The sequence below is a fragment of the Salvelinus alpinus genome, chromosome 4 (genome assembly GCF_045679555.1).
Source record: "Salvelinus alpinus chromosome 4, SLU_Salpinus.1, whole genome shotgun sequence".
Taxonomy (NCBI): Eukaryota; Metazoa; Chordata; class Actinopteri; order Salmoniformes; family Salmonidae; genus Salvelinus; species Salvelinus alpinus.
In genome coordinates this window covers 30988233-31012071 of record NC_092089.1, presented here as the reverse complement: position 1 = coordinate 31012071, position 23839 = coordinate 30988233, and the positions used below count along the sequence as shown (strand labels likewise).

General features: G+C 43.7%; 1 protein-coding gene across 2 annotated transcripts; it reads right to left on the bottom strand.

Annotated features, from left to right (window-relative positions):
- Positions 1-6874: 6874 nt before the first annotated feature.
- Positions 6875-15696, bottom strand: trim108 (tripartite motif containing 108). Of its 2 annotated transcripts, none has more exons than XM_071394982.1 (6): positions 15093-15696; positions 12186-12281; positions 11475-11708; positions 11312-11376; positions 8372-8481; positions 6875-8146 (listed from the first exon to the last, which is right to left on the bottom strand). In XM_071394982.1, exons 1-6 carry the CDS (start codon positions 15528-15530, stop codon positions 7581-7583), a joined length of 1509 nt encoding a protein of 502 aa, XP_071251083.1. In that variant the 5' UTR covers positions 15531-15696; the 3' UTR covers positions 6875-7580. The 2 variants fall into 2 exon arrangements, with proteins under 2 accessions (XP_071251083.1, XP_071251082.1); XM_071394981.1 differs by having other exon boundaries at positions 8372-8487; positions 15093-15694.
- Between the last annotated feature and the right edge of the window lie 8143 nt (positions 15697-23839).

Below are 23839 nucleotides of genomic sequence, written 5' to 3'. Positions count from 1 at the left end.
TTGTATTGCAATAAATGCTGCAGCCTAACTTAGAGAGCAGGTCTCTACCCATTAAGCCAATTGAACACTCAGGGTTGTATAAAAACTGGTGAGTGACATTCAGTCCTTCCCAACAGACATCCAGTGGTACTGTAAAAGGCTTTCTCATAATAGTTCCCGAGACCCCTGAGAAAGCTTGTATTTTGTTGGTAAGTGGGTGTTGTGCCTGAACGGATGACCAGGTACATCCTGTGTCAATTAACATGTGTTGTGGTTTTCCTCCAATTAAGCAATTAACTATCGGTTCTTCACTTGGTGGGAACGTGAAGATGGTGGCACTGGAGGGCATTTGGGTCTCTGGGCGGCTTCATTGGTATGGTTCGGAATGTTGCCCTAGCCAAGCCATGCTAGGGACAAGGTTTGGATTCGGGACTTCTAGACCGGACCCCACTCCTGGGTTGTGTTGCTGCTGGTGGTATTGCTGTGGCTGAGAACCCCCTTGTTGTCCATACCAGTTACCTCTGCTTCTTGGTGTCCACTGACCTCTAGGTGCTCCCCATTGGCCACGTCCCCGCTGAGGCCCATAGCCTCTACCCCTTGAAGGGCCAGTCATCATTGGCTTGCTTCTACAATGCCTAGCCCAGTGCTCCTGTCTACCACAGTTGTAACAGGAGGAGTCTGTTGTCCACTGATTCCAGGGCTCCGGACCTTCGGGCCCTGCATATGCACCTCTTTGTAGAGCCATCAGCCCCGCCATATTCTGCACCACAGCTGTAACTGTCTCAGTAGCTGCAGCGTCAGTTGTGAGTGGCTGGGGTGTGCTTACAAGAGGCATCTGTCGGGAGGTTTTTTCCTCCTGAAGTTGTTTTTTCAGAACTTTCTTCTGAAGTTGTTTAAGCTCCTCCTCTTCCTTCCTCCTGCCTTCACGATACCGTTCCACATGGTGTTGAGCAATTTCAGTGAATTCCATCACACTCTTTGCTGTTATCCCCACCACCTTCTCACATTCAGCGCGGACATGTTCTGGAAGAGTCTTCAGGCACTGATCCAGGAACATGTGTCTCGTGTTGGTTTTATCCGGCTCGTCATTCCAAGCCTGTCTCCATAGTGTCCTTGCCTTTTTCATATATAATGGTATGCTCTCGTTTTCTTCTAGAGTCAAAGTTCTCATAATCTGGGGCCTGGACTGTGTTGGGTATTTTCTCCTGATTGCTGCCCATACTTCATTTCGGTATGGGTCGAATCGGGTTTGAATAGGGTATTTACCATTCAGGCCTCCATCTGCCATCAAGTCTTTACATTCCTGGTCTCCCATGCACCTGTTAATGACAGCCACCATGTCGCCCATGGTGAGTTCATCAGAGGCGGTTAGACTCTCAAAGGTCTTCACCCACCTACATCCAGACTCTTCAGGTAAAGGTAGGGCCTCCACCAGTGTCAATAGATCTCTGTGGGCCCATGGTTTATAAATGGGATGTCCACCAGGTTGTTGGCGCAGGGGCATCATGTGTCCTTTCAGCCCCCCACCCGCTTTACTACGTGTGTTATGTGCAGGTCCAGTTAGTGAATCATAAAGATCACCCTCAAATTTTCCGTCCAAGTACCATACTCCATCACTTTGGCAGCTGGGCTCCTCCTGTTCCTCTGCTTCATTGCTGTTGTGGCCCAGCTGTATGCAATGTCCACCCTGTCTCGTTGCTTCATCTTGTTGCTTCCTCTTTTCTTCCCTTAGTCTTTGTTCCTCTTTCTTTTGTTCCTTGTCCATTTTATCCAGAGTGTGTTGCATCACTCTCAGTTCCTCCTGGTCTTGTCGTGCCTTTGACTGCACTTCATCCCATAGAATCTTCTGCTGCCTTTCTCTCTCGCGTGCTTGTGTCATGCTGTCTTCTGTCCACATCTGACCATGGCTTTGTATGCTGTCTTTATCCATTTCCATGCTACATGCACTGGTCACACTTCCTATTCTTTCATCACTCCCATGCATCCTACTTAGTTCTGCCATTCCTTCCTTTAGTGCACGGGCTGTTACCAGTAGGGCCTCTATCTCGTTTTTCCGGTCCTGCGATATTGGGACCCACTCCGTGTCTCGGCTACCTTCTGGCCTCTTATTATAATTAACTGTGGCACTCACATCCAAAACGGGTGCCATCATCTTCAGGCCCTCGTATGGTGGGGGTGCACTAGGTTTGGGCAGTTCGAGGATAGAGTCTCATTGATTTCTGATTTTGGGGTGTCTCTTCACTACACATTTTGCGCAGTTTTTCCAGCATAGCCAGACCGATCCTTTCTTTCAATTTAGCCTTTTCCATCTTCTCTTTGGTCTTGCCCTTACTCGGTTCCCCCCCTTCTTTCCATTCAGTGAGCGCCTTGAGTGTTTTGCGTTTTAATGCATCTAGTATTCTTCCGGGCTCTCCCTCGACCTGGAGACCCATGGGTGAAATAATAGACCCCTCCTCAATCCATTGTTTGTATAGTTTTTCGCAACGTTTTTTCCAGTCATTTCCCTCTTTTCCACCGTTCACTTCTAAGGTAGACTTCAAAGTCTTTAGCACTTTTTCCACCTCTGATGACATTCTATGTTGTAAACTTAAATGTGTATGTGTTTGTAAATTATTTTAATTGATCCACCTATCGTTATGAATTATTCTAAACGCTCCACTTGACGTTATGAATTATTTAAACGCTCCACTTGACGTTATGAATTATTTTAACCGCTCCACTTGACGTTATGAATTATTTTAACCTATCAAACTAAATCTACCTATTTAATACCATCATCTATGCAATGTGGATCCCCTAGGAATATCCAGTCTCCTTCTGTAATATTCAACGTACTGTCATTCGCTAGGCAAATTGTCCCATATGAACTGTGTCCCTGACAATTCCTTTTAAAACATTCAATCTTGGTATTAGTACGCCAACTAAATACCCAATGCACCACAATTACACGGCAAACTTATTTTTCTTATTAGACACAACCTTCGCCGTTATATCCACGTTCACCTCACACCTCACATACCAATAGATTCGCCGACCTATTCTCACACAAACTGGTAGTTCTGTTCTACCCAGTGCATTGCATTCGTTATCATATGGTAATTTAACCTCATTAGTCCCCGACTATTCTCATTTTCACTCCACACTCAATCTTCTCATTCACTCAGTACATTTTGTTTACACATTGCATTTTTGAATGGTTTTGATCAAATAAAATTGCATTTACCACTCTCGGTATGAAATTGTTTATATACTAAATAGAGTGTTAAATTTGGTAACTTACATCAGACTTGTATCTCACAAATAAATTTGGATAATGCCAATATGCAGAATTTTAGTATGTCATACAATAGGTATCTGCTCACCTGTTTTTTATTAGACCGGTCTTTCTTTGTGAGAAACGTCGTCCGACGACAGTCAATGCCAATTGGCTGGTATGCTGTCCAGCGATCTCCTTTGCCAGATAACGTCGGGGATCACCATGAAAGAGATTTGCGTCAGTTCAAATCTGGCATCAGGAGAAAATGTGATTCATAGTCACCGAATATATTTTAAGTATTTTAATTAAACTCAAACGATAAATGGTAAATGCAATTTTCGTATATACGGGTTCGCTGTATCACCGCACAGGATGAACAGAGAACTGTGGAATGTACTCACATAGTAGTTTTTATACTATGACAATTTTATTCTCAACGTGTCCAGTTGGCCTATCACAGTAGAGGCTGGGCTTGGTTTAGACTTTGCCCCCCTTTGCTGGCCCTTTGTCCAAGCCCCTTGGCACGTTCCTTTGTCCACATCTGGCTGCTGGGTAGAGCACCTCCGTCCTGTGTCCCCCATGATTCTTTACTCAAACAATTCCTAATATGGTACTGAACTGTCTCTTCACCATCCTGGTTGGCCCAGAGTGATGCACCCCTCCCCTCTCCAGACTGTCCACAGCTTTTATGGCCTGTGGTGGTCAGTCCTTACACACCTACACACACACCCCCCTCTGTATTGTGTGTGTGTGTAACAAACCAACATTCATTTTCAACCTATATGCTACCCGGCTATAGTGCATAAACATAAATCCTAACAAGTTCCATGCTTTTTTGCAATGACAACTATCATTCTCCATGTTATAAGGTGAACATACGGCATACACTTTTCACCTTTATATTGTGCCATACCTCACTTATCATTGCCATTCCATACTGAGATTAAACAAGGGAAATGTGACATTAAAAGGTCCAGTGTGATATTTACAGCAATTCTTGATCATTTAACTTAATTAAATATATTCACTGATTCTAGAAGAACATCATTTTTTAACACCTCATGAGTTTAGTTCAACTGTTAAGACTGTGTTGTTACAGCATTCAACAATGCATTTAATGTATAAAAAAAAGAATGGAAACCGAAACTGAAAACTGTGACTACTTTGTAATCATTAAACCAAAACCGAACCAACCTCAAAAAGAACTAATCGCTAAACAACCAGTAGAGGCCTACATGAGAAAAAAACAATGAGTTAATAATTCTGGCACGGCGGCCAGGGCAATACTAAGTAATAATAATAAATAAGCTTACCATTTAGAAGAGATGCCATCGAGTCAATCGCATCCAAACTCCCTCACAAAGGAAGCTCAATCACCTCAAGAAACTCCACAGTGTCCTCAATCTTCCTAGCTGCTCTGTATTCACAAGAGTGGACATTTCTGGTCTTCCATAAAATCATGCTTTTCAAATGCTCTTTACAAGAGGCATGCTTCCCCAGTCCTTTAGTGATGCCACTGGCATGTTTCCATATTGAATAGCCAGTTTGAGTGAAAGCTCTGTCCGAATTAGCATTCAAACCACTCTCTGTGATTGAACCAGGCGCTAACTACAAAAGGCCTGCTTTTCCCCACTGAACATGCGGCTCGGGTAAGTGTCAAGACAAACAGGTGCTTGTTGTGGTGGTACCCTCGTGCTGCAGGTGCTAGGCCCAGGCTCTTTTTGATCAGCAGGTGGTGTGGGGGATTTGCGGGTATTGCTGCTCGGCTCCTCGTGGTCTGGCTAGCGGAATGCTTGGTGAGCTCGGGATCGCTCTAGGTTTGGTAGTCCTCAGTTTTTATTCTCTTGGCTTTTTTCTTAGCATAGCCATTAACTAGCTGTAATTATTAAGCGCTACCAAAACTTAACAAAGGTTTCTCTAATGATTGCCTCGCCTGGTTCACCAACTACTTCTCTGATCGAGTTCAGTGTGTCAAATCGGAGGGTCTGTTGTCCGGGCCTCTGGCAGTCTCTATGGGGGTGCCACAGGGTACAATTCTTGGACCGACTCTCTTCTCTGTATACATCAATGATGTCGCTCTTGCTGCTGGTGATTCTCTGATCCACCTCTACGCAGACGACACTATTCTGTATACTTCTGGCCCTTCTTTTGACACTGTGTTAACAACCCTCCAGGCGAGCTTCAATGCCATACAACTCTCCTTCCGTGGCCTCCAATTGCTCTTAAATACAAGTAAAACTAAATGCATGCTCTTCAACCGATCGCTGCCTGCACCTGCCCGCCTGTCCAACATCACTACTCTGGACGGCTCTGACTTAGAATATGTGGACAACTACAAATACCTAGGTGTCTGGTTAGACTGTAAACTCTCCTTCCAGACTCACATCAAACATCTCCAATCCAAAGTCAAATCTAGAATTGGCTTCCTATTCCGCAACAAAGCATCCTTTACTCATGCTGCCAAACATACCCTTGTAAAACTGACCATCCTACCAATCCTCGACTTCGGTGATGTCATTTACAAAATAGCCTCCAAAACCCTACTCAATAAATTGGATGCAGTCTATCACAGTGCCATCCGTTTTGTCACCAAAGCCCCATATACTACCCACCACTGCGACCTGTACACTCTCGTTGGCTGGCCCTCGCTTCATACTCGTCGCCAAACCCACTGGTTCCAGGTCATCTACAAGACCCTGCTAGGTAAAGTCCCCCCTTATCTCAGCTCGCTGGTCACCATAGCAGCACCTACCTGTAGCACGCGCTCCAGCAGGTATATCTCTCTAGTCACCCCCAAAACCAATTCTTCCTTTGGACGCCTCTCCTTCCAGTTCTCTGCTGCCAATGACTGGAACGAACTACAAAAATCTCTGAAACTGGAAACACTTATCTCCCTCACTAGCTTTAAGCACCAGCTGTCAGAGCAGCTCATAGATTACTGCACCTGTACATAGCCCATCTATAATTTAGCCCAAACAACTACCTCTTTACCTACTGTATTTATTTATTTATTTATTTTGCTCCTTTGCACCCCATTATTTCTGTCTCTACTTTGCGCTTTCTTCCACTGCAAACCATTCCAGTGGTTTTAGTTTTTATTTTACTTGCTGTGTTGTATTCACTTCGCCTCCATGGCCTTTTTATATTTTTATTTATACATATATTTGTTTGCCTTCACCTCCCTTATCTCACCTCACTTGCTCACATTGTATATAGACTTATTTTTTTCACTGTATTATTGACTATATGTTTGTTTTACTCCATGTGTAACTATGTGTTGTTGTATGTGTCGAACTGCTTTGCTTTATCTTGGCCAGGTCGCAATTGTAAATGAGAACGTGTTCTCAATTTGCCTACCTGGTTAAATAAAGGTTAAATAAATAAATAAATAAAACAAAGCTAGCATAGAATCTGTAGCTAGCTGTCTGTAAAAGTGACTGTTTTCCCTCTGTGAGAAAAAAAACCCGGTCAAAAACAAGGTAATGAAGGCGGTACCAGTGCCAAGTCATAATATATTGTTTGATTTTAACTACTAAATATTACGTTCTTCCGCCCCCTCCTCAGATTGTGAGATTGGGCACTACTGGGAGGCCTGGAAGCACAAAATTGGCATGGTAATTAATAATAATTTGGGGTCGCTTATATTTATCTTGTTACACACAAGTGTTTATTGAAAATGTGTTTTTTGCAAATCCCAACACCCCCTGAGACACCCGCAGGGAGTGGGGTCACGGCCAGTGTCGCCATTGTACAGCACCCCTGGAGCAATTAGAGTTAAGTAAAGTTACCTTGCTCAAGGGCACAGCAACAGATTTATATATTTATTTTTATGGGGAAACAAAACTTGGGGGACACAAATTCTATCTGGAGGGTTTTTGTCCACAAAGCATAACCCTGCCTTCACCAACAAATACATGGTAAGATTACTTAAAAAGGACACCACAAAGCAGTTATTAACAGAATATGCCCCTAACGTCAACAATAAAAATGTAAAAAAGATTTTAGAAAAGGATGAACTCAAAATTGATCATTTGATAATTCTAGCTAGTAAATAGTTCCTGAAATACTCAACATAATCAAGAAAGGTAGTGGACACTAGGGCCAGGTCCCCAGCAAGCAAAATTTGGCATGTGACTTCTATCCAAATTACAACTTTTTAAATTTATTTTTTGGTTTAGAACATGCCACATAACTATACTATATAACTACCAACTGAAGACATCATGAAAATAAGTACTATTTTATACATCCTTTTCTGGTTACTAAAAAGACGTGAACAAAACCTGACCATGACGTCAGAAAAATATATCATAATGACGTCATTGCAACCAGTTTGCCCGCTGGGTCAGTACCAACAGACAGTCAGTGGGTTAGTGTTGCGGCCCTCCATGTACGGCCCGGGGCAGAGGCATAAGGAACACGGGGAGATGAAGCTGCACCATGAGGAGTGGAGGAGAACCATGCTGTCTGCATCATAGAAGGACACCCTCTCCCTGTCACAGTCTAGGTACAGCCCCACCCTACGAGGCCCGGCCTGGGCCTCAGCCTGAGTACCTGGGTTACCACCAGCAGCCATCAGGGGCGTCTCCACACCATCATGGCTGAACACCAGGCCCTTCTCAGGCTTCAGGTGCAACATTATCTCCCTCTCTGGAGACAGGACAGACTCTTTGCCGGAATCTTCCTTCACCTTCAGCCCCACCCCCCAGTCCAGCTTCCCCCCCACCTCCACTTCCCAGTAGTGCTGCCCTGTTTGGACGGTTTCTGTGGAGACGACGGTGGTGGTGGCGGCGTAGTCACGGTAGTACTTGAAGCCGAAGCCGCCCTGGTCTGCGTGCCTGACACTGGCCCCACCCTCTGATACCTTTAAATAGGAATTATCACTGCTGCTAAGGGTGAGGCGCACAGGAACTGAGGGGAAGAGTTCAACAGACAGAGAGAGAGATGGAGTTAGAGACACACACTTCCCCCTGTTCTCTTCCTCACCTGGTTTCCCCAGTCAGTCCTCACTCTCACCTGGTTTCCTCAGTCAGTCCTCATTCTCACCTGGTTTCCTCAGTCAGTCCTCATTCTCACCTGGTTTCCCCAGTCAGTCTTCATTCTCACCTGGTTTCCTCAGTCAGTACTCATTCTCACCTGGTTTGACGACCTTTAGCATCTCCTTCCACATGCAGAAGGGCAGGTGAGTCTCGTAGAGGCCGAGATTGAGAGAGTCAGGGGTCACAGACAGACTTCTAACCCTTGACCTGTAACTGAGACAGACAGGGTTGAAACCACCAAAAAAGTTCACAATTTTGGAGTTAGACTGTCTGGAACAAACATTTCCTATCAAAGCAATACTTCATCATAGGGACACTGGTGGCCATATTGGTCTAAAAGACACAACACATCTCTCAGAAGGCAATACAGGACCTATACATACAGTACCAGTCAAAGGTATGGACACACCTACTCATTCCAGTGTTTTTCTTTATTTTTACTATTTTCTACATTATAGAATAATAGTGTAGACATGAACACGAGGAAATAACACATATGGAATCATGTAGTCACCAAAAAAGTGTTAAACAAAACAGATCCAAATATATTTTATATTTGAGATTCTTCAAAGTAGCCACCCTTTGCCTTGATGACAGCTTTGCACACTCTTGGCATTCTCTCAACCAGCTTCATGAGGTAGTCACCTGGAATGCATTTCAATTAGCAGGTGTGCCTTGTTAAAAGTTAATCTGTGGAATTTCTTTCCTTCTTAATGTGTTTGTGCCAATCAGTTGTGTTGTGACAAGGAAGGGGTGGTATACATAACATAGCCGTATTTGGTAAAAGACCAAGTCCATATTATGGCAAAAACAGCTCAAAAAAGCAAAGAGAAATGACAGTCCATTATTACTTAAAGACATGAAGGTCAGTCAATGAGGAAACTTTCAGGAACTTGCAAAGTTTCTTCAAGTGCCATCGCAAAAACCATCAAGTGCTATGATGAAACTAGTTGTCATGAGGACCGCCACAGGAAAGGAAGACCCCGAGTTATCTCTGCTGCAGAGGATAAGTTCATTAGAGTTAACTGCACCTAAAACTGCAGCCCAAATAAATGCTTCACAGAGTTCAAGTAACAGAAACAACTCAACATCAACTGTTCAGAGGAGACTGCGTGAATCAGGACTTCATGATCGATTTGCTGCAAAGAAACCACTACTAAAGGACACCAATAAGAAGAAGAGACTTGCTTGGGCCAAGAAACATGAGCAATGGACATGAGACCGGTGGAAATCTGTCCTTTGGTCTGATGAGACCAAATTTGAGATTTTAGGTTCCAACCCCTGTGTCTTTGTTGTGAAATTCAGAGTCGGTGAACAGATGATCTCCGCATGTGTGGTTCCCACCGTGAAGCATGGAGGTGTGATGGTGTGGGGGTGCTTTGCTGGTGACACTGTCAGTGATTTATTTAGAATTCAAGGCAAACCTAACCAGCATGGCTACCACAGCATTCTGCAGTAATACGCCATCCCATCTGGTTTGCACTTAGTGGGACTATCATTTGTTTTTCAACAGGACAATGACCCAGAATATACCTCCAGGCTGTGTAAGGGCTATTTGACCGGGAAGGTGAGTGATGGTGCTGCATCAGATGACCTGGCCTACACAATCACTCGACCACAACCCAATTGAGATGGTTTGGGATGAGTTGGACTGCAGAGGGAAGGAAAAGCAGCCAACAAGGGCTCAGCATATGTGGGATCTCCTTGGAAAAGCATTCCTCATGAAGCTGGTTGAGAGAAAGCCAAGAGTGTGAAAAGCTGTCATCAAGGCAAAGGGTGGCTACTTTGAAGAATCTAAAATATATTTTGATTTGTTTAAAAACTTCTTAGGAATAGGAGTCCCGCTAGCGGGACAACTTCCGATGGAGCTGGAGGGACCGCAATTCAAATAAATAATCATAAATATTATGGATTTTAAACATTTATGTACATATAAGTGTCTTATATCTACTGAAAGCTTGAATTCTTGTTAATCTAACTGCACTGTCCGATTTACAGTAGCTATTACAGCGAAAACGTGCCATGCGATTGTTTGAGGACGGCGCCCCACATCAAAATATTTTTCCACCGGCACAGGTTTCATACGTTCACAAATAACGATTAAATATTCACTTACTTTTTGAAAATCTTCCTCTGATTTGTCATCCAATGGGTCCCAGCTATATCATGTAGTGTCGTTTTGTTAGATAAAGTCCTTCTATATCCCAAAAAGTCAGTTTAGTTGGCGCCATCGATTTGAGTAATCCACTCGTTCAACTTGCAGAGAAAGGAATCCGAAAATCTACCCCTAAACTTTGTTTCAACAAGTCAAAATACATTTGTATTTACTCCTCAGATACCCTAAAATGTCATCAAACTATAATATTTATTTCAGAAAGAAGTATGTTTAATAGGAAACCGATTTTAGCAGGTGTGTAATGTCTTCATGCCGCGCGCAAACACGAATTTCCAAGACTGTGTCCCTCTACTAAAACTGATATTTCTTATTCGTTTTTGAAGGTACAAGCCTGAAACCTTGAACATAGACTGCTGATACCCTGTGGAAGCCATAGGAATTGCATTCAGGGAGCTAATTTTCAATATGAGCTTTCTCCTGCAATTCTAAGAGAATGGTCTCTCTCAAAAACAAATTCTGGTTGTTTTTTCTTTGGACTTTCTCCTACCATATCTATTGTGTTATATTCTCCTACATTATTTTTACGTTTCCATAAACTTCAATGTGTTTTCTTTCCAATGGTACTAATTCTATGCCTATTCTGGCTTAAGGGCCTGAGCTACAGGCAGTTTACTTTGGGCACGTCATTCAGACAGGAAGTGGAGAAAAAAGTGGCCTAGCCCTAATTAACACTTTTTGGGTTACTACATGATTCCATATGTTATTTCATAGTTTTGATGTCTTCACTATTATTCTACAATGTGGAAAATAGTAAAAATAAAGAAAAACCCTTGAATGAGTAGGTGTGTCCAAACTTTTGACTGGTACAGTATATTTGCTCATGTCATTGTATTCACGTGTGTATATTTAATGTTTTTGCACTTAGGTTTGGATGTGTCCTTCATCTTCATCCCCTCAATAACAGGAAGGCCTCTTTCACTCCACCACTGTGAACACACATACACACACACACGCATCAAATCACTAATTATGAAAGGCAGACCACAAGACAACCAGTAACTAGACTCTGTGAGACTCCTCTCACCTCTAGAAAGTGGTCAGACTTAGGTATCTCCAGAGCAGACTGCAGAGTCACTTCCATCTCCCTCCCAATCATCAGCCTGTTCTCTATCACACAATCATTCTTCAGCATGGCCGCCACAGTTTTCTTCTCTTCCCTCTCCTGCTCCTCCTTCAACTCCTCCTCCCTCCTCCTCAGGAACTGGTGCAGCTCCTCGAAACAGGAGGAGATGTGAGCCGACAGGCTTTTAGACTTCTCCTGTGATGGGATGGAAATGTTTGACTGTATGACACACCACTTTCTTCAAGCTTTACTAAAGTCACATTCACAGATTAGTAAATTATTCAATACAATAACACATACAATACAACTTTATTTTCCATTAGTTACAGCCAACAGAAATGTGTCTTCTGCTCTGTTCTCAACCCCCCCCCCCCCCAAGACAGCACGCATCACACATACAGTTGAGACGAGCACAGGGTCAAGCTGCAGTGCAACGCCACTGGATGGAGAGTATGTTGTGGCGTTAAGGGCCTTACCCAAAGGCACAACGGTAAGGGAATGTCTTGAGTATGTGAACCCAGCAGCCCTCCAGTTGCCAGATCAATTCAGTTCGTTTTGGGCAAGATTAAATCTATCAGCGTGGTTGGGTTGATAATTTACATGTTCTATGCAGTGTTGCATGTTTTCTGTACTATGTGTAGGTGTGAGTGAGAGAGAAAGAGATGCCCTCACCTTGGTCTTGATGATCTCAGAGGCCTGCTGTTGGTGCAGTCCTTCCATTTCACGGTTCTCTTTCACCAGGAACCCCAGAGCTCCCCTCAGAACGTTCTAACAACACAGAGACCAGGATTCAATCAAATGCCCCCCTACCAAGCAAGCAATTTTTAAAAATAAAACATGTCATGTAATCTACTCATTTTGCAATGGGGCGGAGATACATTTTTGCCGTTTTAAAGCTAATTTCCTGCAATTCTACATATTTTACAGTGACTAATGCCATATTAATGATATCCGAGTGAGAGTGACTAACAATATCAATGGAGGCACCCTGGAGGTCAGGACCTCTGGGCACGTACCTTGCATGCCTGGTCGGTATTCTGCCGACTAACTGACCCTCATTAACCGGTCAACAAACGGTAAGAAAATGTCCAACCAGTAAAATGACGTGACCAACAGAAAATACTATCAGAGATATGTATATAATGACGAGATGCTTATGTTTCCGCCCTAACAATGGGAGTCGTCCCAAGGCGGGAAGGCAGGCGACAAGATTAGTCCCAAAATAAGCCCATAGAAACACATTGGACTTATTTTGGACAGATTTTGGCGAGAGTGAACCTCTCGCTTCGCCTCTTCCTCTCTGATACTGTGCATGTGTAACAGTTTAGCTTCTGTCCCTCTCCTAGCCGGGCTTGAACCAGGGACCCTCCGCACACATCGACAACAGCCACCCTCGAAGCATCGTTACCCATCGCGCCACAAAAGCCGCGGCCCTTGCAGAGCAAGGGGAACAACTCCTTCAAGGTCTCAGAGCAAGTGACGTCGCCGATTGAAACGCTATTAGCGCATACCCCGCGAACTAGCTAGCCATTTCATATCGGTTACACATGCATACAAGGGTCGGACATTTTTCATTAAGAGCTTAATGGAAACATGCAACAATAGCGAGCCTATCATCTTACAGTAAAAAGGCTATAGCCCGGCCTCCCGAGTGGCGCAGTGGTCTAACATGCTGACCAGACATACTGTACATGTTATTCAATCATTGCACCCACACTGCTCGCACGCATCAGCGAGTGTCTGCGTGGCCAGGAGCTAAAATAGAACTTGGTTCTATTTGTGACGTTCAACACGCTGCAAGTCCTGCCTCTCCCATCTTCTCATTGGTTTTTAGGAGAATATACCCACATGGGTGATTGAAAGATGAACTGAAGTCCACACTCCAGTCGGTTGTTGTAATGTACCTTACAGTTGGTTGCCAACCGCCATATCAAGACCAAATAAGAAGAAGAAGTCTGATAAAAATAATTTGGTTTACCGTTTTATCTGTGGATTAATTGTCGGAGTAGAGGACCTTGTGCATTTCAGGTAAAATGTTTGATATTTCAACCTGCCTGTCCTGATAGCGTCTGGTGTGGAGGGACAAAATCCAAATGTGAGATGGCGCACGCAGACACGCACACGTGCGTGCGGTCTGGTCAGAATGTTAAGGGAGGGTTTGGCCAGCAGGGATGTCCTTGTCCCACCGTGCACTAGCGACTCCTGTGGCGGGCCGGGCGCAATGCACACTGACACGGTTGCCAGTGTTTCCTCTGACACATTGGTGCGGCTGGCTTCTGGGTTAAGCAGGCATTGTGTCAAGAAGCGGCTTAGCTGGTTTGTGTTTTGGAGGACGCACTGCTCTCGATCTTCGCCTCCCCTGAGTCTGTATGGGAGTTGCAGCAATGGGACAAGACTGTAACTACCAATTGGGGAGAAGAAGGGATAAAAAAAAGGTTTAAAACAATTTTACTGGCTCAAGCTCACATTGCAAAGTGGTGGGTGATACGCTGATAGTCAACGGTAGGCCTAGGCATCCAAATGGTGAATGGGAGGCGCGCTTTACGAGTTGAGATTGAGAAATAGAAATAGCTACTTTTTAATCGTCGCCACATGTTTTTAACACACGATTACATATAGAATTGTTATTTTTTAGGCTTACAAAAGCAGGTTTCACTCCAGTAGCCTACAGGCTTTTTGAGGAGCTACTCTCATGCTGTCTGACAGGTGGTAGGCTATTCCGCTCCTCAAACTAGGCTCTCTATATGTGTGATAAATAAAATGCATGACGACTAACGAAAATACAAATGAGACAATTTAATTCCACAAAATTATGCAAATGAACCTATAGACCGATAAGCTTGACTGGTCAAATGTATTTTCGGCGGCTTTAACGGTTAACCGTTAACATCCCTAGTTGGGGGTACCCCTAGAGGCCGCGGGCCCTAAGTGACTGCTTATGTCGCTTATGCCTTTTTATTTATCACACATACAGAGAGCCTTGTTTGAGGAGCAGAATAGTCTACAATGCACCACCTTTGACATCTAAAGATAATTTTCCGCTTGAGGCGACATCGGCAGCGTTTATTGTGAATGTGATCTCTGTGAACATCTGGGAAATTGACTTTAAAAGGTGCATTGTCGGTATACAATGCCCTTGTCTACAACGCACATCTGATTGAATGCTGGCCAGAGAGCCAACAGAGCTCTCGAACAGATACATACCACAACACTCCTTGTGACTGAGAGAATGCATGGCATGTAGCCTACTTTGGCATGGGTTTAACAGCGTTTACAGATTTAAAGATTATATTTATGACAGAGAGAGAGAAAGAGGGCAAGATTGAAAGAGAGAGATTAAGAAAGAGATTAAGAGAGAAATTAAGAGGGAGAATAAGATTTTGCAAGTTTTATCAAGTTACTTACTGTTGTATAGAACATTAAAACACAGATTGAGGAAATTAAACATATATAGACTTGGAAACCTACAGGCAAGCAAAGTTATATAATATACATCTCTTACCATTTAAGACGTTCACACGGCAGTATAAGTACAATTATGAGGTTTAAAAAGAACTGTGCTGCCACAGACCTACACACCTTACTGATCTTTGCTGCCTCTTTCACAGGTGTGAACGTGTGTCCCCGGTGCTTTTCTCCATCTCTACAGATCACACACACCAACCTCTGGTCTGTCTCACAGAACAACTTGAACTTCTCGTCATGCTCTGGACACACCAGCTCTGAGGCTACAGTGCGTCCCTGCGGTGCCTCTGGTCCCCTCGCTGCGAGGCCGCTCTCCTCCTCCTCTCGAGCCGCATCTGCCATATTGGTCAAGACACGGTGAGCCCGGAGATCCTTCTGGCTGAAAGGGCCGCGGCACTCTGGGCAGCGGCTCTGGCTCTTCACTGAGCTCTGCAACAGGTGAGCGCTGATGCAGGGGCGGCAGAAGGTGTGGTCGCACGGTAGACTCACCGGGTCGGTGAAAACGCACAAACACACTGGGCACTGGAGCTGCTCGGACAGGACTGATGCCATATCTGTATTAAAGTTATGGTACACCTTTACTATTATTTAAATGTTTTTCTGTCTTTGAAAACCTCACTGTCTTGATCCTCGGTGCTCAACAGGTGAAGAAAGACTTAAGTTTCACTGTCAATTCCCTTTGTTCAGAGTTCATACGTCCACAACACATTCTCTCGCACCTGTAAAACTAGCTGGACTGGAAATGTTCATGTTGGGGCCACCTGTTCAGGCCTAACTAGTCTTATATAAGAGGAACTACAGAGAAACATGTTGCCACTGCCAGGTTATTGGTTCATTCCTAGGCTACCTATCAACTTTTTAAAGCAACACAATACCGTAGTGTTCCTCCAGGCTATCCTCCTGGACAAGCTTATCCCATTGAGGCCCAAGATAAAGCCAGTCAGCATACTACACCAATCCATCCACTTACTAAAAAGGCTAAAGTAGGGTAGATCAGCATTAGACAGACTTCTATAAGCAATCTTTAAAGTGAAAAGGAGTGATCTTGAACAGGTTTGACTCTCCCATGGTTTTAAACACCCCAAACATTGGAGGACATTGTATGAACTAATCTTTTACCTGTGTTCTGTTACATCACACTGTCTTTTGATATGAACTCAAAATGTTCCACCAAGGACACCTGTTAAATTCCCAACGTATTGGTTCAACAACACCAGTGCATTCAGAAATTACTCAACCCACTTTACTTTTTCCACATTTTGTTGTGTTACAAAGTGGGATAAAAATGGATTTAATTGTCATTTTTTGTCAATGATCTACACAAAATACTCTAATGTAAAAGTGGAAGAAAAATTCTAACATGTGTAAATAAGAATTGAACCCCCTGAGTCAATACATGTTAATCACCTTTGTCAGCCATTACAGCTGTGAGTGTTTCTGGGTAAATCTCTAAGAGCTTTCCAGACCTGGATTGTGCAACATTTGCCCATTATTCTTTTCAAAATTCTTCAAGCTCTGTCAAATTGGTTGTTGATCATTGCTAGACAACCATTTTCAGGTCTTGTCATACTGTAGATTTTCTAGCAGATTTAAGACAAAACTGTAACTTGGCCACTCAAGAACATTTACTGTCTTCTTGGTAAGCAACTCCAGTGTATATTTGTCCTTGTGTCTTAGGTTATTGTCCTGCTGAAAGGTGAATTAATCTCCCTTTGTCTGGTGGAAAGCAGACTGAACCAGATTTTCCTACAGGATTTTGCCTGTGCTTAGCTCTATTCTGTATCTTCTGTATGCTGAAAAACACCCCAGTCCTGATGCAGCCACCACTATGCTTGAAAATATGTAGGGTGGTACTTAATGTGTTGCATTGGATTTGCCCCAAACATAACACTTTGTATTCAGGACAAAAATGGAATTGCTTTGCCACATTTTTTGCAGTATTACTTTAGTGCCTTGTTGCAAACAGGATGCATGTTTAGGAATATTTGTATTCTGTACTGGCTTCCTTCTTTTCACTATCAATTAGGTTAGTATTGTGGAATAACTACAATGTTGATCAATCCTCAGTTTTCCCCTATCACAGCCATTAAACTCTGTAACTGTTTTAAAGTCACCATTGGCCTCATGGTGAAATCCCTAAGCGGTTTCTCTTCTCTCCAGCAACTAAGTTAGGAAGGATACCTGTATCTTTGTAGTGACTGGGTGTATTGATACACCATCCAAAGTGTAATTAATAACATCACCATGCTCAAAAGGATATTTAATGTCTGATTTTTTTTTACCCATCTACCAATAGGTGCTCTTCTTTGCGAGGCATTGGAAAACCTCCCTGGTCTTTGTGGTTGAATTTGTGTTTGAAAATCACTGCTTGACTGAGGGACCTTACAGATAATTGTATGTGTGGGGTACAGAGATGAGGTAGTCATTAAAAAATAATGTTAATCACTATTATTGTACACATAGTGAGTCCATGCAACTTAGTATGTGACTTGTTAAGTACATATTTACTCCTGAACTAATTTAGGTTTGCCATAACAAAGTGGTTGAATACATATTGACTCAAGACATTGCAGCTTTCCATTTTTAATAATTTTTTTAACATTTCAAAAAATATCATTCCACTTTGACATTATGGGGTATTGTGTGTAGGCAAGTGACGACAACACCTCAATTTAAAAATTGTTTTATTCAGGCTGGAACACAACAAAATGTGGAAAAAGTCAAGAGGTGTGAATACTTTCTGAAGGCACTGTATCCAGTAGACTCCATTAGTTCTGAAGAGACATTGTTTCAGAATGAGGGGTGTTGTAGCTCTGCTGGTGTTGCTGTACTGTCTGTCTCGGGCACATCAGTGTCAGACCTTCCAGAATCACCTTTATTCAAATACATTTGCATGTACAGGAATTTGACTGTGTGAAATGGTGCTGCCACAATAAACAGAATATACAGACAATAAACAGAATATACAGACAATAAACAGAATATACAGACAATAAACAGAATATACAGACAATAACCAGAATATACAGACAATAACCAGAATATACAGACAATAAACAGAATATACAGTGTGAAGAAAATGTTATTACGTGAAGAGACAGCCTTGAAAATGTTCATATTGTCTCGTGTCATAAATAATCCTTGGTTCCTGCCTTTGCTTGGTAAAGATATGAGGGGGGCGACATGACCCCCTCCTTAGGACCATCTGTCAGAATGCCCAGAATATGGCCTATAAATTAAGTTAGGAGACGGTGCCAGACACAAGCAGGAACCAACCCTATGAACCATGCCTATGTAACTTGTCTGTGTAAGCAGTATTTAAGAGATCAAATGGGACTGGCCCGGCGGAGCTGACTTCTGAGTGGTACTTTATGCATCTAAGTTTGACTGTGACCTCTCCAGCTTGCTGACAATAAATACTGATTCATTTAAGATTGACTTCAAGTGTCCCTGGTGTTGAATTTCCACGACAACTGACAAACAGAATATACAGACAAACAGAATATACAGACAATAAACAGAATATACAGACAACAAACAGAATATACAGACAAACAGAATATACAGTACTCCCTCCGCCAGTCTGGTTCCTCCCAAGGTTTCTTCCTACATGGAGAGTTTTTATTGCTGTAGCAAACATGTTCTTGCTCGTGATTCTTGCCCAGGTTGTTTCTAAACATTTGATGGCAATGCATTTTTTTAAAGCATTATACACTGTAAAACATTACACTGATGAATTGATTACCTTAATGTTTATTGATGGGGTTTTTCGACCCAAGCAGCTGCAGAACTGTCCACCATTGGGGCCAGAGGTAGAGCTAGTGAGGGAGAGGTGGAGGAGCTGAAGAGAGAGAATTCGGGTAGCAAACATACAGTATGTCTGACTATGAACAAGAGATTTGTTTCCATTGGTTGAAATAAGGGTCAACTGATGTTTGTTTTATTCCCCATGGGAACCAGGATGACAGCCAGAGAGAGAGGTGGAGCTAGAGAGAAAAGGCAGGTGTAGTGCTGAATAATATTTAACAATCTACATTTAATAAATCTGACCATCTGACTCCATTTAATTTGATAGTAAAACCAGGTCCCATCATTGTGAGTTTAGCGGACTAAGATCAATAAATGGTCATCACGAGTGGCAAATACTTATGGCAAATGTACGGAACATTAATAGATTCACTTACAAGGCATAATGTTTAAGTTACAAGGCAATACTGACATTAACAAAGCATAATTCTAGGCATGCTGTACCTAAGGTTAATTTACAAGACAAAGCATGAACTAATCAGATCCGCAAGGCCCCAGGCCTATTTGCTAACCTAAAAGAGAGAAGCATTTTCAAGCAACCTTTATCTATGGGCCGGATACAAGATAAGAGAAGAAGAAATTACTTTCATTCCATGCATACCAGATCTGACTTGTTTATATTCAAAATCAATTGTTGACCAATCCCCAGACAAAACCAAAGATTATAAAAATAAGATATCCAATGAGAACGGACCAGCCAACATCCTCTAGGAAGGGGGTTCCATCTATTTATGATGGCCTGAGGGGGGTGTGCCAAGTACAGTAGATAGCTGAATTCCTAAAGACAATAACACCTTCTTGCATACAGTGTTGAGAGTTCACCCTAAACAGTTACAGGTTACCACAGAGATCAAACATCCATATTGTTTTTTGTTGGGCCATTTGCAATGCGGCCAGAGGTGACAGAGCACACAAGTTGTGGCTGGGCCTACACAGATAAAACAAACAGATGTTCAGAAAAGTCTCATCTGTCACATTGTCTTGCAAAAAAAAGTACCTGCTGTTTCTTATAGCAATTGGAGCATAGAATACGTTTCTCAACAATGCTCAAAGATTAATGATAATGTTTCTCCCCGGTGTTGAGACCAAAGGTGTCTTTGCTAGTTTAAGTAACACTGCGGGACCATTCAATACTGGCACCACCCTGGTCCACACAAATGTCATCACCAACATCAGCCAAGCCTACAGCCCAGTTACAGGTACTGCTTACACCAATATACACTGAACAAAAATATAAACGCAACATGGAAAGGGTTGGTCCCATGTTTCATGAGCTGAAATAAAAGATCACCGAAATTTTCCATACGCACAAAAAGCTTATTTCTCTCAAATTTTGTGCACAAATTTGTTTACATTCCTGTTAGTGAGCATTTCTCCTTTGCCAAGATAATCTATCCACCTGACAGGTGTGGCATATCAAGAAGCTGATTCAACAGAATTATCATTACACAGGTGCACCTTGTGCTGGGGACAATAAAAGGCCACTCTAAAATATGCAGTTTTGTCACACAACACAATGCCACAGATGTCTCAAGTTTTGAGGGAGAGTGCAATTGGCATGCTGAGTGCAGGAATGTCCACCAGTGCTGTTACCAGATAATTTAATGTTCATTTCTCTACCATAAGCTGCCTCGAAAGTAGTTTTGGAGAATTTGACAGTATGTCCAACCAGCCTCACAACCGCAGACCACGTGTAACCACACCAGCCCAAGACCTCCACATCAAATCAAATCAAAGTTTATTTGTCGTGCGCCGAATTCAACAGGTGTAGACCTTACAGTGAAATGCTTACTAACCAATAGTGCGAAAAAAAGGTATGTGTGTGTGTAGGTAAGTAAAGAAATAAAACAACAGTAAAAAGACATTTGAAAATAAGAGTAGCAAGGCTATATACAGACACCAGTTAGTCAGGCTTATTGAGGTAGTATGTACATGTAGGTATGGTTAAAGTGACTATGCATATATGATGAACAGAGTGTAGCAGTATCGTAGAAAGAGGGGTTGGCGGGTGGTGGGACACAATGCAGATAGCCCGGTTAGCCAATGTGCGGGAGCACTGGTTGGTCGGGCCAATTGAGGTAGTATGTACATGAATGTATAGTTAAAGTGACTATGCATATAAGATAAACAGAGAGTAGCAGCAGTGTAAAAAAAGGGTTGGGGGGGGGCACACAATGCAAATAGTCCGGGTAACCATTTGGTTACCTGTTCAGGAATCTTATGGCTTGGGGGTAAAAACTGTTGAGAAGCCTTTTTGTCCTAGACTTGACACTCCAGTACCGCTTGCCATGCAGTAGTAGAGAGAACAGTCTATGACTGGGGTGGCTGGGATCTTTGACAATTTTTAGGGCCTTCCTCTGACACCGCCTGGTGTAGAGGTCCTGGATGGCAGGCAGCTTTGCCCCAGTGATGTACTGGGCCATACGCACTACCCTCTGAAGTGCCTTGCGGTCAGAGGCCGAGCAATTGCCATACCAGGCAGTGATGCAACCGGTCAGGATGCTCTCGATGTTGCAGCTGTAGAACCTTTTGAGGATCTCAGGACCCATGCCAAATCTTTTTAGTTTCCTGAGGGGGAATAGGCTTTGTCGTGCCCTCTTCACGACTGTCTTGGTGTGTTTGGACCATTCTAGTTTGTTGGTAATGTGGACACCAAGGAACTTGAAGCTCTCAACCTGCTCCACTACAGCCCCGTCGATGAGAATGGGGGCGTGCTCGGTGCTCCTTTTCCTGTAGTCCACAATCATCTCCTTTGTCTTGATCACGTTGAGGGAGAGGTTGTTATTCTGGCACCACCCGGCCAGGTCTCTGACCTCCCGATAGGCTGTCTCGTCATTGTCGGTGATCAGGCCTACCACTGTTGTGTCGTCTGCAAACTTAATGATGGTGTTGGAGTCGTGCCTGGCCATGCAGTCGTGGGTGGACAGGGAGTACAGGAGAGGACTGAGCACGCACCCCTGGGGAGCTCCACTGTTGAGGATCAGCGTGGCAGATGTGTTGTTACCTACCCTCACCACCTGGGGGGCGGCCCATCAGGAAGTCCAGGATCCAGTTGCGGGGGGAGGTGTTTAGTCCCAGGGTCCTTAGCTTAGTGATGAGCTTTGAGGGTACTATGGTGTTGAACGCTGAGCTGTAGTCAAAGAATAGCATCCTCACATAGGTGTTTCTTTTGTCCAGGTGGGAAAGGGCAGTGTGGAGTGCAATAGAGATTGCATCATCTGTGGATCTGTTTGGGCGGTATGCAAATTGGAGTGGGTCTAGGGTTTCTGGGATAATGGTGTTGATGTGAGCCATTACCAGCCTTTCAAAGCATTTCATGGCTACAGACGTGAGTGCTACGGGTCTGTAGTCATTTAGGCAGGTTGCCTTTGTGTTCTTGGGCACAGGGACTATGGTGGTCTGCTTGAAACATGTTGGTATTACAGACTCAATCAGGGACATGTTGAAAATGTCAGTGAAGACTCCAGCCAGTTGGTCAGCACATGCCCGGAGCACACATCCTGGTAATCCGTCTGGCCCCGCAGCCTTCTGTATGTTGACCTGTTTAAAGGTCTTACTCACGTCGGCTACGGAGAGCGTGATCACACAGTCGTCCGGAACAGCTGATGCTCTCATGCATGCCTCAGTGTTGCTTGCCTCGAAGCGAGCATAGAAGTGATTTAGCTCATCTGGTAGGCTCGTGTCACTGGGCAGCTCGAGGCTGTGCTTCCCTTTGTAGTCTGTAATAGTTTGCAAGTCCTGCCACATCCGACGAGCATCGGAGCCGGTGTAGTATGATTCAATCTTAGCCCTGTATTGACGCTTTGCCTGTTTGATGGTTCGTCGCAGGGCATAGTGGGATTTCTTGTAAGCTTCCGGGTTAGAGTCCCGCACCTTGAAAGCGGCAGCTTTAACTTTTAGCTCAGTGCGAATGTTGCCTGTAATCCATGGATTCTGGTTGGGGTATGTACGTACAGTCACTGTGGGGACGATGTCCCCACCCGCTTCTTCACCTGCAGGATGGTCTGAGATGAGCCACCTGGACAGCTGATGAAACTGTGGGTTTGCACAACCGAAGAATTTCTGCACAAACTGTCAGAAACCATCTCAGGGAAGCTCATCTGCATGCTCGTTGTCCTCACCAGGGTCTTGAACTGACTACAGTGGGAAAATACTCTCCTTCGATGGCTACTGGCATGCCGGAGAAGTGTGCTCTTCATGCATAAATCCCGGTTTCAACTGTATGGCGTTGTGTGGGCGAGCAGTTTGCTAATGTCAACGTTGTGAACAAAGAGACCCATGGTGGCGGTGGGGTGATGGTATGGGCAGGCATAAGCTATGGACAACAAACACAATTGCATTTTATCGATGTCAATTTGAATCCACAGCGATACCGTGATGAAATCCTGAGGCCCATTGTCGTGCCATTCATCTGCTGCCATCACCTCATGTTTCAGCATGATAATGCAGTCCCATATTGGAAGGATTTGTGCACAATTCCTGGCAGCTGAAAATGGCCCAGTTCTTCCATGGCCTGCATACTCACCAGAGATGTCACCCATTGAGCATGTTTGGGATGCTCTGGATCGACAGCGTGTTCCAGTTCCCACTAATATCGAGTAACTTCGCACAGCCATTGAAGAGGAGTGGGACAACATTCCACAACCAACAGCCTGACCAACTCTATGCAAAGGAGATGTGTCGCACTGCATGAGGCAAATGGTGGTCACACCAGATACTGACTGGTTTTCTGATCCATACCCCTCCCTTTTGTTTTTTAGGTATCTGTGACCAAACAATGCATATCTGTATTCCCAGTGATGTGAAATCATTCATTATGGCCTAATGAGTTTATTTCAATTGACTGATTCTTATATGAACTGTAACTCAGTAGAATCTTTGAAAGTGTTGCGTTCATATTTTTGCTCAGTGTACATGTATGAAGACCCAAGTCCATAGGGGGGAGTCCAACATCACTAACAGGCTACTCCAGTGTCTATGAAAGTGGCTTCCTGCTTTCCTGAGGGAAACACTACTACAGCTGCAATGAGGCCAAATGATATCTAGGCCTGAGG